At 39.4% G+C, this 15,023-nt stretch overlaps 1 protein-coding gene across 1 annotated transcript; it reads left to right on the forward strand.

Annotated features, from left to right (window-relative positions):
• The first annotated feature begins 602 nt into the window (after positions 1–602).
• LOC130073216 (gastrula zinc finger protein XlCGF8.2DB-like) lies at positions 603–9,175 on the forward strand. Its single transcript, XM_056238683.1, has 2 exons — positions 603–790; positions 8,100–9,175. The coding sequence occupies exon 2, from the start codon at positions 8,136–8,138 to the stop codon at positions 9,051–9,053; it is 918 nt and encodes a 305-aa protein (XP_056094658.1). The 5' UTR covers positions 603–790; positions 8,100–8,135; the 3' UTR covers positions 9,054–9,175.
• Positions 9,176–15,023: the final 5,848 nt, after the last annotated feature.

Genomic DNA, 15,023 nt, shown 5'->3' on the forward strand with positions numbered 1-15,023 from the left:
CGAATAACTTTACATCTGAGGCGTTTAAAGACTCCATTTGTCCATTATTTATTTCTAAAGAAACACGACAATGTATAAAGGGCTCCATTACCTTCTATGTTACATTATGGCCCCGTAGAAACAGTTTTAGTAAAAATAGGCTAACGATTGCGTCATAACCACTCGACTCTCTGTCGCGCTGTACAGAAATGACCGTACAGACAGGAGGAGAAGCTCGCAGGCAATCGGGGGGACGTCCCGTCAAGAGAGAAGCCCATAGATAATGAGTCCATAAAAGCAACGGAATACTTACTCCTGCTCACTCACGCCAAAGAACTCTTTGCTCAAGTTATAATAACATGACAATAACATGTTTAAACTATAACAGTGTAGCAAAACCATGGTTAATTTGTGATTAGCATGGTTTAACTACAATAACCATGTTTTTTTATGTTTTTTATTTGTAGTAATTAGGGAGCTATGGTAGTTTGAACTATAGGGAGCTGATTGAGACGCACCCAGAGATTTAGTTTGGATTTATTTTTCTTTCTGTTAATTATTCTCATCTTAATCATGACAATATTGTCTAAATAAACAGAGAAACCCCTGGTGAAGCGATTCACGTGACCCACGATAAAGATGGCGTTTATTAAAGAGGAGAGTGAAGAAATGAAGACTGAAGAAGCTAGCAGTGTGAAACAAGAAGATACTGAGGATCAAACAAAGATCACATTCATTAAAGAGGAGAGTGAAGACATGAAGATTGAAGAAACATTCAGAGTGAAACATGAAGATACTGAGGAACAAACAGGTTGGTTTCATTCTCAAAGCTGAACTGAATAATATTTTCTGAGGAATTAAAGTGGTTGTATTTGATATGGAGTGGGTCCCTCATGTGGACAGTCATGTTGACATCACATGTTCAGACAAATAATAACACTGCCTTCAAGTGAACATGAGAAGATCCTACTTTCATATTGAACATTCGTATTATGACATGAAGTCACACATTTAATTGGGAAAAATAATACAGAAGTTCTTGCAGTTCTCATTGGTTCTTGCGGAAGCTCAAGCCTGCTGCTTAACACGAGAATGAACCTCATTTCTTGAACCTCATTTCTCTAAACATGCTTGAGCTTCTGTTTCCACAACTCGTGTGTGTTGATGAATGTTTATATTATGAATAATAGCCTAAAGTAAATCTGTTTAGCTTATAAAGCGATCAAGTCTCTTCAGGAAATTAGATTAGATTACTTTTACGATCTCTTCAGAACTTTTTGAAGCCTCAAAGTGTTTAGTTGCATAGCTGTCAATGGATGGACAGAAATCTCCACCCTTTAATTAAAATGTCGAATTTTTTAGAAGCATCACAAAACCAGTTTAGTTAACCCTCTAAACCCAAAAGAACACGCCGTTGCGTTCTGCTGGATTTTTCCCTCAGCCTAAACAACTCCGTCATTTTTGGCCATACATATAAGTCTTTATAAACTATAAAGGGTCTTCTTTTATTTGTGTTCACTCACAATAACAACAAATCCTTGTGTTTTTGTAAAATAAAGAAATTAAACAGGGTGCGCTTTCAGCTGTCGCTGTCTCCGCAAGAAACTTTCTGAAAGACGTCTGAATAATGAACTGAAACTCAGCGAATACTTATCACACAAACAAAACATACGTCTAAAGAAAGCTTGAAATGTCTACTTTTAAATAAAACAATTCACATTTAAAACAAATATTCTCCTGCAATGTAATCTGTATGAAACTATCGAGATGTACAGTTTCTCCTGTCTCAGCTAATTATCGTTAAAGTCCCACTCCGATCATATTTTGAGCTATTTTTAAACATTCCCAGTGGTCTTTAAATTATGATTATGCCATTTTTAGCCAAAATCACAAAACCTGTGCCGTTTTCTGGGACTTCGCTTCAGCAGAGCGGCAGTAGCTCATTAGCAATTCGCCTCTGCGTTGTGGGCGGAGCCGTTGGCACGGAGACGACCCTCCCCCTGCCCGTTGCTGAGAGCTCTGTCTCTCCCGCTAGCTTACACCCCCAATACCGGTGGGGCAACAGTATTATATACACGTTAATTGTTATTATCCGAAGTTAATCAAAGTTATCACCGATCACCGATCATTATTTCACTCCAAGACGTCGCGTGTGGAGACGCCCAGTGGAGTTACTACGTCACAACTCCAGTCTATTTTAGCCGGCATTTTAGCGTCTGCTACTGATTCACAGCCATTTGAATGTAGAAATACTCAGAAATACAACTTTGAGCTTATTTTTCTCAAGGTATGTCCTCTAACATCAGAAAAATGCCACAAGAACATGTTAACACCTAGAAAAACATTATTTTCATCGGAGTGGGTCTTTAAAGGGATCACACCCAAGCGCAGAGCGCGCTATTCATAAGATAATGTGTTGAGGCAATCTATGCGAAATGGTAAACGCCCCCAACAATGCATTAAAAATCATTAAGTTTCATCATAAGTTTCATTCACTTTCCTGCGCGTTTGGAAGATGGCACAGGTGAGGAAGCTCTTCAGCTCGTCTTGGATAGTGACGAAGAGATCGCATTTTCCTCAGAAGAAGAGCGGGACTGCAGACCTGCCAACATGTACGCATTTTGCGTAACGGTTACGCATTTTGACGTCAAAGTACGCTGGTACGATTTGTCTCTCTAAACCACGCATAAACCTGGTGACGCCTTTGTGCACGCGCAGTCCTCAAATCAAGCAACAGCAAAAGAAGCGGAGTTCGACCAATCATAGCTCTGGGTTCATTCCCCAAATAGCAAGCGGGGATGATTGACAGATTGCGTAAGGCCTATCATTAAAAAGAGACTGAAAATCGACAGCAATAATGAATCCCGCTCGATCCGCTTCCACTCCCGCGGCCGCCGTCTGACTGAGTTCATAAGCGAGGACAGTAGTCACGGTGCTTCTGACTCCTGAAGGGAAACGGGCTGGGTGGATGTGGAAAGTTGAAGTATTGAGTGAACTCATTAACGCATGGATTATCTTAAAATACTCCGTCATTCATGGTCGCTCAGATAAGAGAAAAACATCATTCAGCCATGCAAATTATGAAATGCTTAAGTAATGCTGAACAATAAATCTAAATAAAATTAAAATCACTATTGCTTACTGATTATGAAAGTGCTGTGATTTTTGGATTACTGATAAGGGCGAGTCTGGAGAAACAGCCGTTTATTTATTCATTCTCAGTGTTGAGAAACGTAGCCTGCATGTGTTACGTTATTTTGTTAATAATAACTAAAGTACCTAATTAAGTTACATATTTATTTTGTATGAAAACTAGCGCGTTAGTTACTTACGGATTAAAAGTACCGTTGTGTCAGTGCTGCGCTCTCTCTCTCTCTCTCTCTCTCTCTCTCTCTCTCTCTCTCTCTCAAACACAGACCGCGCACACAGTAGGAGACGATAATTGTAAAATGAAAATTGACGGGCTAATTTTAAATTTTGTTCTTGGTTGTGTTTTTTTCTGTCAAAATGTCTGCAAACATTTTGTATTATCCATCCGTGTTTTTAAAATTCGTTAAATGACGGACGTTTTACTATTAACACAGCCCCATGTCGGATTCGTCTGAACTTATACTTGATATTCTTTTAAGAATAAGTGATTCGTTTTGCTATTACTGGTCATGTGACAGGACTCTTGTCTATTCATTGTCAACTATTTTCTATAAGTTTGTATTGGCTAACGTTTATTCAGCTAATGCGTGTCCTGTTTAAAATGTGCAATGTTCAAATGCAAAGACAGCACGGCACAAATAAAAGCCTTTTTTTTCCTGTGAGATTTAGTATCATATTTGGATATTGGAATAATAAATTAAGTAGCCTATCTTAAATGTATTTACTATTCCAATATCCAAATATGATACTAAATCTCACATGAATAAATTGCATTTTAAAATATTTATTTTAATTATTTAATTATTATTTATTTTAAATTGTAAAAAATAAACACTTTTTGCTTTATTTTGGATCAAATAAATGCAGTCTTGGTGAGCAGAAGAGACTTCTTTTAAAAAAAAAACGTACAGATCTAAAACCTTTGAACGGTAGTGTTGGTCTAAAGTTTTTAAGTAAAGTCTGTGTAAAGAATGTATAGTCAGGTTACTTCTTTTAACTTAAACTTTTGATTTTGTGAATAATCAAAACAATACATTCAATCATTAAGTCTCCTCACATTCATTCTCTATAGTTTCCTCTGTCACATTCCTCATTGATATTCCCAGGGGAGGGTCTTTGTCTCTTCAGGTGTGAATCACAGCATTATTCATGATGGTTCATGCCTCCTCACATATCAGCCATTCGTGTCTTACAGAAGTTAAATGACTCTATTGTTTTGTATGAAGGAGTGATCATGATGATTTTCAGATTGTTTTGAAGAAAACACTCTAGGCAACAAGATCCAGTTTAAAAAAGCCTTGTGAACAAATGTTTACTATGTGTTAGATGGCCTTATTTCAGTGACTTACAAGTTTAGTTTTTTTAAAACCCATGCATAAACGTTATTTTCTCAAAACTACAAACTTTTATGTACATGTTGCTCACATATTACTGTAGCCCTGTTTGTGCTGAATACAGTGTAATCAGACTTTAGCCATTAATATGTTTTTAAGCAACTGAAAAAAGGCAGGGCATGTCAAAACATTTTCAGGGCCCCAAAATACCATTAGGGCCCAGAGGGTTAATATTAGAGGTTGACTGACTGTAGGGAATTTTACCGATAACAATACCTAGGTTGGACCGCACTGGTCTGAGGTGTTTTTTGGGCCCTGGAGGTGTTCTGACATGCCCTGACATTTGTGCTTATTTCTGTTGCTTATAACATATTAATGTCTATTATATTGTATTCAGCACAAACTCTGCTACTATATGCAAGCAAGATGGACATACAGTGCTGGTCATAATTATTTTCCATAATAAATTTCCCTTGGTAAATATGATCAAAGATGGCTGTAAAAAATAAATCTGCATTGTTTATCCTTTTGATATCTTTTTTTTTAATGCAAAAATCTAACCTTTTATTGAAGTAAAAGAATTGAAAGTGGGATGAAAATCACATTATGAAATAAAAGTTTTTCTCCAATACACTTTGGGAACAAATTGCTTGCCCCCTTTATATATATATATATATATATATATATATATATGTTACCATTTCATATAAATCCAAACAGTTATGCTTAAATATAGCCATCTTTAAATATCTACACAAAGGTCAAAGCATGGAAATTAGACACATATGAAAATGGTATACTCTGACAGTTTATTTGCTTATATTTTAGTACACTTGATTATCTAATCAGAATAATAAAAATGTGTTACAGTGAAAATAAAAAAGCACTTAACATATTTTGCTTTCTGAAGTCACTACCTTTAAATATGCAACTTTGCTTGCAAACTGAAAAGTTTTGAAAAAGTCATGGAAATCTGTCTCACAAATATCTGTATAATAGAGTATATGTTTAATTGATAATATTGGTTAAACAAATTACAATACTTAACGTTCGTTTGGCGTTCAACTCAGTTGTAGCTTGAACTTAAAATATAAACTCATGCAATGCCAGGAAAATGCACATTTAATAATGTTTGACTTCACTTGGAAAAGTTCAATGCATGGCAAAATGTAGAATGTGTCGTAAAAGTTCAACATTTCAAATATGGGAGAGGCAGCACTATCTAGCCATGCTAAAGGTACACAAGTCAGCTCCCAATCCGATCACCGTTATTTTTATACCTCTTTTCCCTCTCATCCACCATAAAACAAGGAAAACAAGGAGTGCTTTGTTCATAAATTAAGCCCCACATTCAGAGGTACTGTGGGTGTTAAAAGTGGCCAATTCTCACTATCTCTACCATTCTTGCTGAAGACACAAGCCAGCTTTTTTAGGTTATGTTCCCTGACAGCAAGACAGCTGCCAGATTTGCTTTTGTGCTGGCTCCTTATTTTAAGAAACTGATGTAAATCCATCGTATTGGAAGTTGAACATTTACATTTATTCATTTAGCAGACGCTTTTATCCAAAGCGACTTACAAATGAGAACAATAGAAGCAGTTAAACTAACAGTAGGACAACAATACGTAAGTGCTATAACCCCTCTCAGTTTAATTTTAGTGCAGTTTTTTTTTATATATATATAGAATAGAAGAGAAGAGAAAGTGTTAATTCTACTGAATCAAGTGCTGCCGAAAAAGATATGTCTTCAGCAGTTTCTTGAAAGTGGCTACTGACTCAGAAGCTCTGGTTGAGTTAGGCAGATCATTCCACCAACAGGGAACAGCCATGGTAAAGGTCCGAGAAAGAGATTTTGTGCCTCTTTGAGATGGTACCACAAGACGACATTCGCTAGCAGAGCGCAGGTTTCTGGATGGCACATAAGTCTGAAGTAATGAGTTTAGGTAAGAGGGAGCAGTGCCAGTGGTTGTTCTGTAGGCAAACGTCAGTGCCTTGAATTTAATGCGAGCGGCAACTGGCAACCAGTGCAATTGTGTGAGGAGAGGAGTGACATGTGCTCTCTTCGGCTCATTAAAGACTACTCTGGCTGCAGCATTCTGGATCAATTGTAGAGGTTTGACAGAGCAAGCTGGAAGACCAGCCAGGAGAGCATTACAATAGTCCAGTCTGGATAAAACAAGTGCTTGGACAAGGAGTTGTGTAGCATGCTCTGTAAGGAAGGGCCTGATCTTCCTAATGTTGTGCAAGGCAAATCTGCAGGACCGGGCAGTTCTAGCAATGTGGTCTGTGAATTTCAACTGATCATCAATTACAACCCCAAGGTTCCTAGCTGACCTTGATGGAGTTATGGATGACGAGCCTAGCTGAATGGAGAAGTTGTGATGAAGTGTTGGGTTGGCCGGGACCACAAGTAGCTCTGTCTTCGCAAGGTTTAGTTGAAGGTGGTGGTCCTTCATCCAGCCAGAAATGTCTGTCAGGCAGGCTGAGATACGAGCAGCTACTGTTGGATTACTAGAAAGCTACAGGCAGGTGGATTGAGTAGTTCACCTCGATTGAGTAGTTCACACAGACTCTCTATCCCTTATTGGCTGTTCCATGATCGTCACAAAGATTTTATGTCCTCAACTGGATGTCAAGCCCATGCTTAAGTTTTGCAAGCACCAGTGGATTGAGAATGTCAACATGTCAGAAAGAGGTAAACAATACATTGAAAGGGTAGGGCGAGGTGAACTACTCAATCCACCTGCCTGTAGCTTTCTAGTAATCATGAAGACATTAATTCTTGTTAAGAAGCCTTATTCTGGTCCATTTTATTATGGTTGGAGCTAAACTCTACAGGACAGTGGCCCTGCAGGACTGAAGTTGCCCATCCCTGAGCTAGATGTTTTGAAAAATAATTTTAGTTTAACATTATTGTTGTTGTAGTTCTCAAGGTTTTACACATTGTTTTATGTTTCACTGGTGTGTCAGCGTTATTTAGGTAAATGTTTATTATGCATTAAACTACATAGCTTGTCATTAATTTTTAGTTAAGATATACTGTGGTAAGTAATATTGTAGCAGAAATTCATACAATGTCTTTAAAGTCCCTATTAAGCAGTTGCCTCAATAACATTGATCAGTCGTCCTCAACCTTTATTGGGAAGTGTCAGAAAGTGAAAAGTTAACAATATTGAGAAGAGATACTGTGACTACAGGAAAACATCTTCCAGCAGCCTAGTGGGTATAGGATCTAGCATATATTTTGTTTGTTGCTTTAAAGCTGCAGTCTGTAACTTTTTTTTTTTGTGTTCATAAATTATTAAGCGAGTACATCATGAATCCATTTTCCAAACCATGTTTTCGTCTTATCCTGATTTACTTCAATACACCTATAATAAGTGTTTATATGCTGACTACTTTAGACTGGTACGGGTCGTACAGCTGCGGAGTAGCCTAGTACCTGCGTGACTCGTCATAGACATAAACAGAGAGAAGTAGCTCCGGCTACAATTTTTTTACACAAGACTCCTGCAGTTCTGTTTATTAACTGCTAAGAGCGCCAAAAGTTACGGACTGCAGCTTTAAATGTCTAAATGTCTGTTGCTTTGTGCCATTAGACTGGTGTAAACTTGTATTTCTCTCTTTTCACCTTAGACCAGATGCTGCTGAAAGTAGAGAGTCAAGAACTGAATGAAATGGAAGAAAAAAAATCACTATTTCATAACTGGAGAAAAATCTTTTAGTTGTTCACAGACTGAAAAGAGCTCAGCAAAAAAAAGAGCTCAAAAGACAGAAACCCTTAATCACCATAGGAGAATTCAATCAAAAGAGGACTGTTTTTTATGTCAGTGTGGAATGAGTTTTCCAGACATAAAGCGCCTTAAAAGGCATGTGATATTTTACTCCGGAGAGAAGCCTTTCAAATGCCAGCAGTGTGAAAGGCGTTTCAGATTCAATAAATACCTCAAGACTCACATGAGAATTCACACCGGAGAGAGGCCTTTCACCTGCCATCACTGTGGAAAGAGTTTCTGTCATAAAGTAAGTCTCAAGACTCACATGCTGCTTCACACTGGAGAGAAGCCTTTCACCTGCAAACTGTGTGGGAAGAGCTTCACACAACAAGGAAATCTTACATATCACATGATAAGTCACACTGGAGAGAAGCGTTTTATGTGCTCTCACTGTAGAAAGACTTTCATTCATAAAGTAAGCCTCAAGACTCACATGAGAATTCACACTGGAGAGAAGCCTTACACCTGCAGCCAGTGCGGAATGAATTTTACACATAAAGAATCCCTTGGTATCCACATGAAAGGTCACACCGGAGAGAGGCCTTACACCTGCAAACTGTGTGGGAAGAGCTTCACACAAAAAGGAAATCTTAAGACTCACGTGAGAAGTCACTCTGGAGAAAAGCCGTTCGCCTGCCCTCACTGTGGAAAGAGTTTCACACTTAAAGGGAACCTTGAGGTTCACATGAGACTTCACACTGGAGAGAAGCCTTACAAGTGTCTTCAGTGTGAAGAGAGTTTCACATATCACAGAGACCTGAAACATCATTTGCAAACGCATTGTGGAAAGACACAGCTGTGTTCATCGGTGTGACAATGGATTTAGAAAAAGGAGCAATATAAAAATTAATCTGCACACTCGCTTTGGATGAAGGCAATTTAATTATGATCCATGTAATAAAACAATTCTATCACATTTATAGATACACCTGAAAAGTCATGCCTACATTACATTTCTTTTTTGTGTAAATACTTTTATATGGTTCTGCAATTTAAAATGGCACCAGAAAATCTCTGTAAATTTAATGCTATGTTCATTAGCGTGGTTGAATGTAGCCAATATCTGTTTTTCTGCTCAAATTTAACTGTTCACATCACCTCTTAAATGTGGACCATATCGGATACCATCTAAAGAGGTGACATGCCTAAAACACACGTTTGCTGTGGACCGAGTTCGAACGCAACTGTTCCCGGCTCCCCCGCAGCGTTGGTCTGGTTTCACACTCAACTTGATCCTTGGTGCATTTGCGTTCATCTTACGTCCTCCCAAACGTGTGATAGAACAGAACGCGGGTCAATATATTGTGTTTTTTATTAATTTGGTGCTATTATGTGCTGCTGAGTAAACGACATTTGGGTTTACTGTATGTGCGTGTGTCACACAAGGTGGCCTTCTGCTGCATGCAAACAGACTCTTTTGAGGAGACAGTGGATTGCAATTAATTTGTTGCCCTGATTGCAGTCGCTATGCGCAAATACACTGCAGGCTCACTCTAGCTCGTATCCAAGGTAAATCATCAACACCAGGGCTCGACATTAAGGCTTGTCCGCTTGTCCGGGACAAGTGGATTTTTTGTAGGACAAGTAGAAGAGAAAATTAGTTGTCCGACCGGACAAGTTCAATTTAAAAAAAAAAAAAAATGCCATGTTACTTCACGTTATGTGCCACTCGTTACGTCTATTTTACAGATTTAATTTTACCGATTTGAAACGAACACATTTTTTCGCGCTGCCTGTGAATGTCCTGAATGTGACTCACAGAAAGACGTGCGTCAGTATGTTATGTCTGAGTTCAGGTAATTAAGACAAGAAAGTTTCTTACTTCTTTAAGGTTTATTCAAACCCACAAACAATTCACACTGCCGGCAGTTACATGATTAGGCAGCAGGTGCACTCACTTCCATTATTACTCTACACCTTTTATAGGTAACATCATGTGAACTACAGCGCCATCTCCTGACAAGTACATAAACACAACACAGTATAATGCGCATGCACAGACCGCGCGCCAGAAGTTCTCTTTCGCGCTTGAACGAACATCAACAACACACACAATTAAGCCAAAATGTCATTTGTCGAGTATCTTCATAACATAAGAACAGTCTTATGATGGACATAAAGAGTTGTGACTCGTGAGAGAATGAGGCGCGTGTGATATCCGCGTCTCTGTCCACAGCGGCTGCTCTTAAAGGGCCAGCTACCAATAAAGCGTTCTGTCAGTAAAGTTACTGAAAGAACAAAGGGAACAGAGAAAATTACTCACTGCTCTTGACTAAAGAACTTGTGTAGCTTCAATAAGTAGTAGTCTATATATAATTTATAATTTATGCAGCCCAGACTGTTTGATAACTTTATTCAATTTCTGCATATGTCCTACCTGTTAGACAGTTAATTTTTATCCAGACATCAATGGCTTATTGATCATTATAGGTGTTATCAATCATTTAGTTGTTATTGCTAATTTCAGAATTATCACTAATCTGTGTGTGCATTTGGTTTAGAACCAAACAAGTTGACTCATGAAACCATTTGTTTATTATATCGCAATCGCATATCACAACTGCAATATTGAACTCAATAATCGCAATATGACATTTTCCCCAAATCGTGCAGCCCTAGATAAAATTATAAATCTTTACCCGGACAAGTGACTTTTGTGCATGGACAAGAGAAACATAAATTTACTTGTCCGAAGGACAAGTGCCTCAAAAAGTTAATGTCAAGCCCTGAACACTATCATCTCTTACATGTGTTTTATTGAACTAAATACATCATAATCGTCTACAAAGCATGCACAGGTTACATTACTTCCTGCAAATCGCGGCACAGTTCGAGTGCAACCGAACTCAGACCACCTCCTTCAGGTAGTCTCAGGTTCGGTACCTCTGTGCGCATCCCTGCCCCAATCCGAACTAAACTGCCAGTGTAGAAACCCCCTTAGTTGTATCTAACTTTTTCCCCACTATTGATGAGATTTGACAAAAACATAATTTTCTCAGATTGTTCGAAATGTTTGAAACTAGAAGTGTTGGTTTACAAACTTCTTTAGAGTTCTTTCGTTTGATGTATTGTTTGTTTACATATTAATGCAACAAAATATTCTGGGAGCCATTAAAGTTGACTTGGCACTGACTGGCAACTTTTTAGAAAATGCTGGTGGGAAAAGGTATAACGTCTTACCCTTTACAGGCCTGAGACTCACAAAAAGGAGTGTCTCTTAAAAGGTTAAGTATCTGCTTAAATTAAAGACAATGGACTCTGTGCAAAGGTGGGGGGTCCCCAGGACCGGTTTGAGAAGCACGGTGCTAGAAAACTCAGTAACACTTTATTTTGATGTTCCACTTTAGACGTTCTACTAACTATAAATAAATTTGCAACTACATGTTAAATAACTCTCATTGGAGTGTTAGTAGACTGTCTGCTTAATATCTACTAACACTTTGTTTTGATGGTCCTCCAACAGACATTCTACTTGGGACAGGAAGTAATACAAAAGTCCTGACAAGACATAGGGAACATATGACACTGAGGATACTAGAGCTGTGTCCCAATGTGAAGGCTGCATCCTTCGAAGGCCGCAACCTATTCGTCCTTCGAAGGACGCACTATGTAGCCTTCGTAGGATTTCCTAATTGCGCAACCAGGTGTTCCCTATTACCGCTCCTGGCGCCAAGCAACAGTGCGAGAGTACAGCTGCCATCCTGATAATTCATTTGATATAATTGAGTAAACAGCTATGGAGCCAGAATTGGCTATTGCCATTTTTTTGTTTTATATTTTACTGGAGGACATTTGGAGGATGTTTCAGCCCCGGCGCCGCCGAGTCATGCATTTTCGGCTTAACCAAGACCATGGCCAGAGCTGGTTTACTGCGTACCTATTCAGAGGCTGCGTCCTAAATGGCCGGATTACACTTTAAACTGTTCAAGTATTGGGTGTTAACTTGCGTAAATAATGTAATGAAATATGAAAATAAAATAAAACATACATAGGCACACATATATATATTCAAATGTTCACTTATATCGTAGGCTACCTTGATGCGATTTTGTAGGCTAGTTATGTATTCTTTTTATTATGTACAGAAATGGACCATGGTGAATATATTTACACAGGTTTTCAACCCCATTTGAATATTTAAAACCAGTTGAATATAAAAATGTCTAGTGTAAACGTTACTCCCACTCATCATCGGCAGCTGTCAGTCACAGTTGCTAGGCGACCAGAACAATCCTCCGTAGGCTTGATCGGTCCGAGCGCTTCAGATGCGCACTTTGATATGGGACGCAGCTGTAGTTAGCAACAATTTTTTAATATTGTAACAATAGACCTACATTTTGTTACTTTAATTTTCAAAATAATCAGTGGTGGAATGTAAGGAACTACATACTTTGTTAAGTATTCATGTACAAATGTGAAGTAGCCTACTTTTTTTCCTCACAGGACAGCAACAATACGCATTGTTTTACATTAAACTACACAAAAGTATATAGTTTTAATGTATCAACCTTGCAAACACTCAAAGACCATTACAAAAATAAACAATGTCCAGAGCCATGAATTCTCTTATTTACACATTTAAAGTTGGATGAAATAACGAGTAATAAAGAAATAATGTTTTCCTTTTAAAAAAATGTAAGTGAAAAAAAGTTAAACAAGAATATATATATATGTAAATAAATAAATTCTCAATCATTCTTTCAAGAAGAGAAAACAGCCTGTCCATCCTCTTCCTACTCTCCTCGCCTCTGCAGTCCCATGTCTTCTCTAATCAAGTCCAAAAACTCGTCCTCTCTGTCTCTCCTTCTTTGTGGTGCTGGTGCTGCTGCTGGTGCTCCTGCTGGTGCTGATGCTCCTGCTGATGCTCCTGCTGGTCCTGGTGCTGATGCTCCTGCTGGTGCTGATGGTCCTGCTGGTGCTGATGCTCCTGCTGGTGCTGATGCTCCTGATGGTGCTGATGCTCCTGCTGGTGCTGGTGCTCCTGCTGGTCCTGGTGCTGATGCTCATGCTGGTGCTGATGCTCCTGCTGGTGCTGGTGCTAATGCTTCTGCTGGTGCTGATGCGATGCTGATGCTGATGCTGATGCTCCTGCTGGTGCTGGTGCTGATGCTGGTGCTGATGCTGATGCTCCTGCTGGTGCTGGTGCTCATGCTGGTCCTGGTGCTGATGCTCCTGCTTGCTGGTGCTGGTGCTGATGCTAGTGCTGGTGCTGATGCTGGTGCTGATGCTGATGCTGATGCTGATGCTACTGCTGGTGCTGATGCTCCTGCTGGTGCTGGTGCTGGTGCTCCTGCTGGTGCTGGTGCTCCTGCTCGTGCTGCTGGCTCCTCCTCTTCTTGGTCGCACACTGCTGAACTCGAATATATATATATATTAGTGCTGGGCAAGTTAACGCGTTATTATCGCGTTAACGCATTTATTAATTAATGCCGACAATTTTTTTATCGCACGTTGACGCATTTTTTTTTATTATTATTATTTTGAAAGTCCGTTGATCACTGGCTCTGAATACACAGGCCTACAGTCAAACCATGATCACAGGAGGGGTGGGATGTTGGTCAGCCAGCAAATAACCCACCCAAACAAGCAGTGGAGAGGCTTTGGCAGGTTCTCTCAGGTGAACAGAAAGGGAGACAGAGCTCCGCGAGTGAATGACAGGCGCTCCATGGATAGTCATGCAACGGCTTCTGTGCGCTACGCAGCTGTAGCCTTTTTAACTTAAATTAAAATTATACATAACTTTACCTGATAGGCCTGCGTTTAGTTTAGCGGGGATGCTCTGCCATGTGAATTCCCTCCTGTTGATGTCCTGATAACTATTTAGATTCTGGAAACTCACAAACAGCGAGCCAAGGATCAGTCTCTCTTCCAATGATTTGTGCTGCGCGTCGTGTACAAAAAGTTAGACAATTCAACTTCGGCACGCGCGGGCGCGTGCGTGAGGCGAGCATGACCGCACCCGCTTTGTCGCTGCACCTGTGCTCGCCCACTTCACCTCACTCTAGGCTGATTTATAATTCTGCGTCGGACCTAAGCCGGAGCCTCTACGCTATAGACTACGCGTTGGTTTTCATTTATATATCTGCGTCGTTGTCCGCGTTGACGCGCAATTACACATGCAGAGGGAGAGTTTGAAACCCGGGGAGCGGTTTTAGCAATCACAGCGCTTGCGGTACGCGTAGAATTGACGTTACATTTTTGGAGAGATGCACGTCAGGGTACGCACGCTACACAGCTACGGCGTGAGTTCGACGCAGAAGTATAAATTGGGCTTTACCTCTGTTTAATGTAATCTTACGTGGGAAACCATGGCATGCCATGACCAAACCTAAGCTGCTATCAGAGAAGTAACGTTGGTCGACTTATATCTGTAGTAGTGATCATGACCCTTTGACTACATAGACTGTTTCTGCTGCTCCCTGATACAAGATACCTGTTCAGAAAAAAAAAAGAAAAGAAAACTAGACTCTTTTTAACAAGCTAGATAAAAGGTAATGCCCTGGCAGTGGCAAATAGCTTTGTTTAATTATTTGATTTGATTACGTTAATGTTTAAGTTGAGATTTACAAGAAATATTGTATTGATACTGTGTAAAGGGAATACTGCTGGTATAAAAGCACCTTATTTGTTTAAAGTTTTTGCAAACCACATGTTATTGCACTTTTGTAACAGTACATTTGAAATCAAAAGTGCGCAATACACTACTTTAGAATTCATTATTTAATATTGCGCGTAACAATGCGATTAATCGCGATTAATCGCAAGAAAATCATGCGATTAATCA

Source organism: Rhinichthys klamathensis, unplaced genomic scaffold (assembly GCF_029890125.1).
Source record: "Rhinichthys klamathensis goyatoka isolate OS25496 unplaced genomic scaffold, OSU_Roscu_1.1 h1tg000530l_1, whole genome shotgun sequence".
Taxonomy (NCBI): domain Eukaryota; kingdom Metazoa; phylum Chordata; class Actinopteri; order Cypriniformes; family Leuciscidae; genus Rhinichthys; species Rhinichthys klamathensis.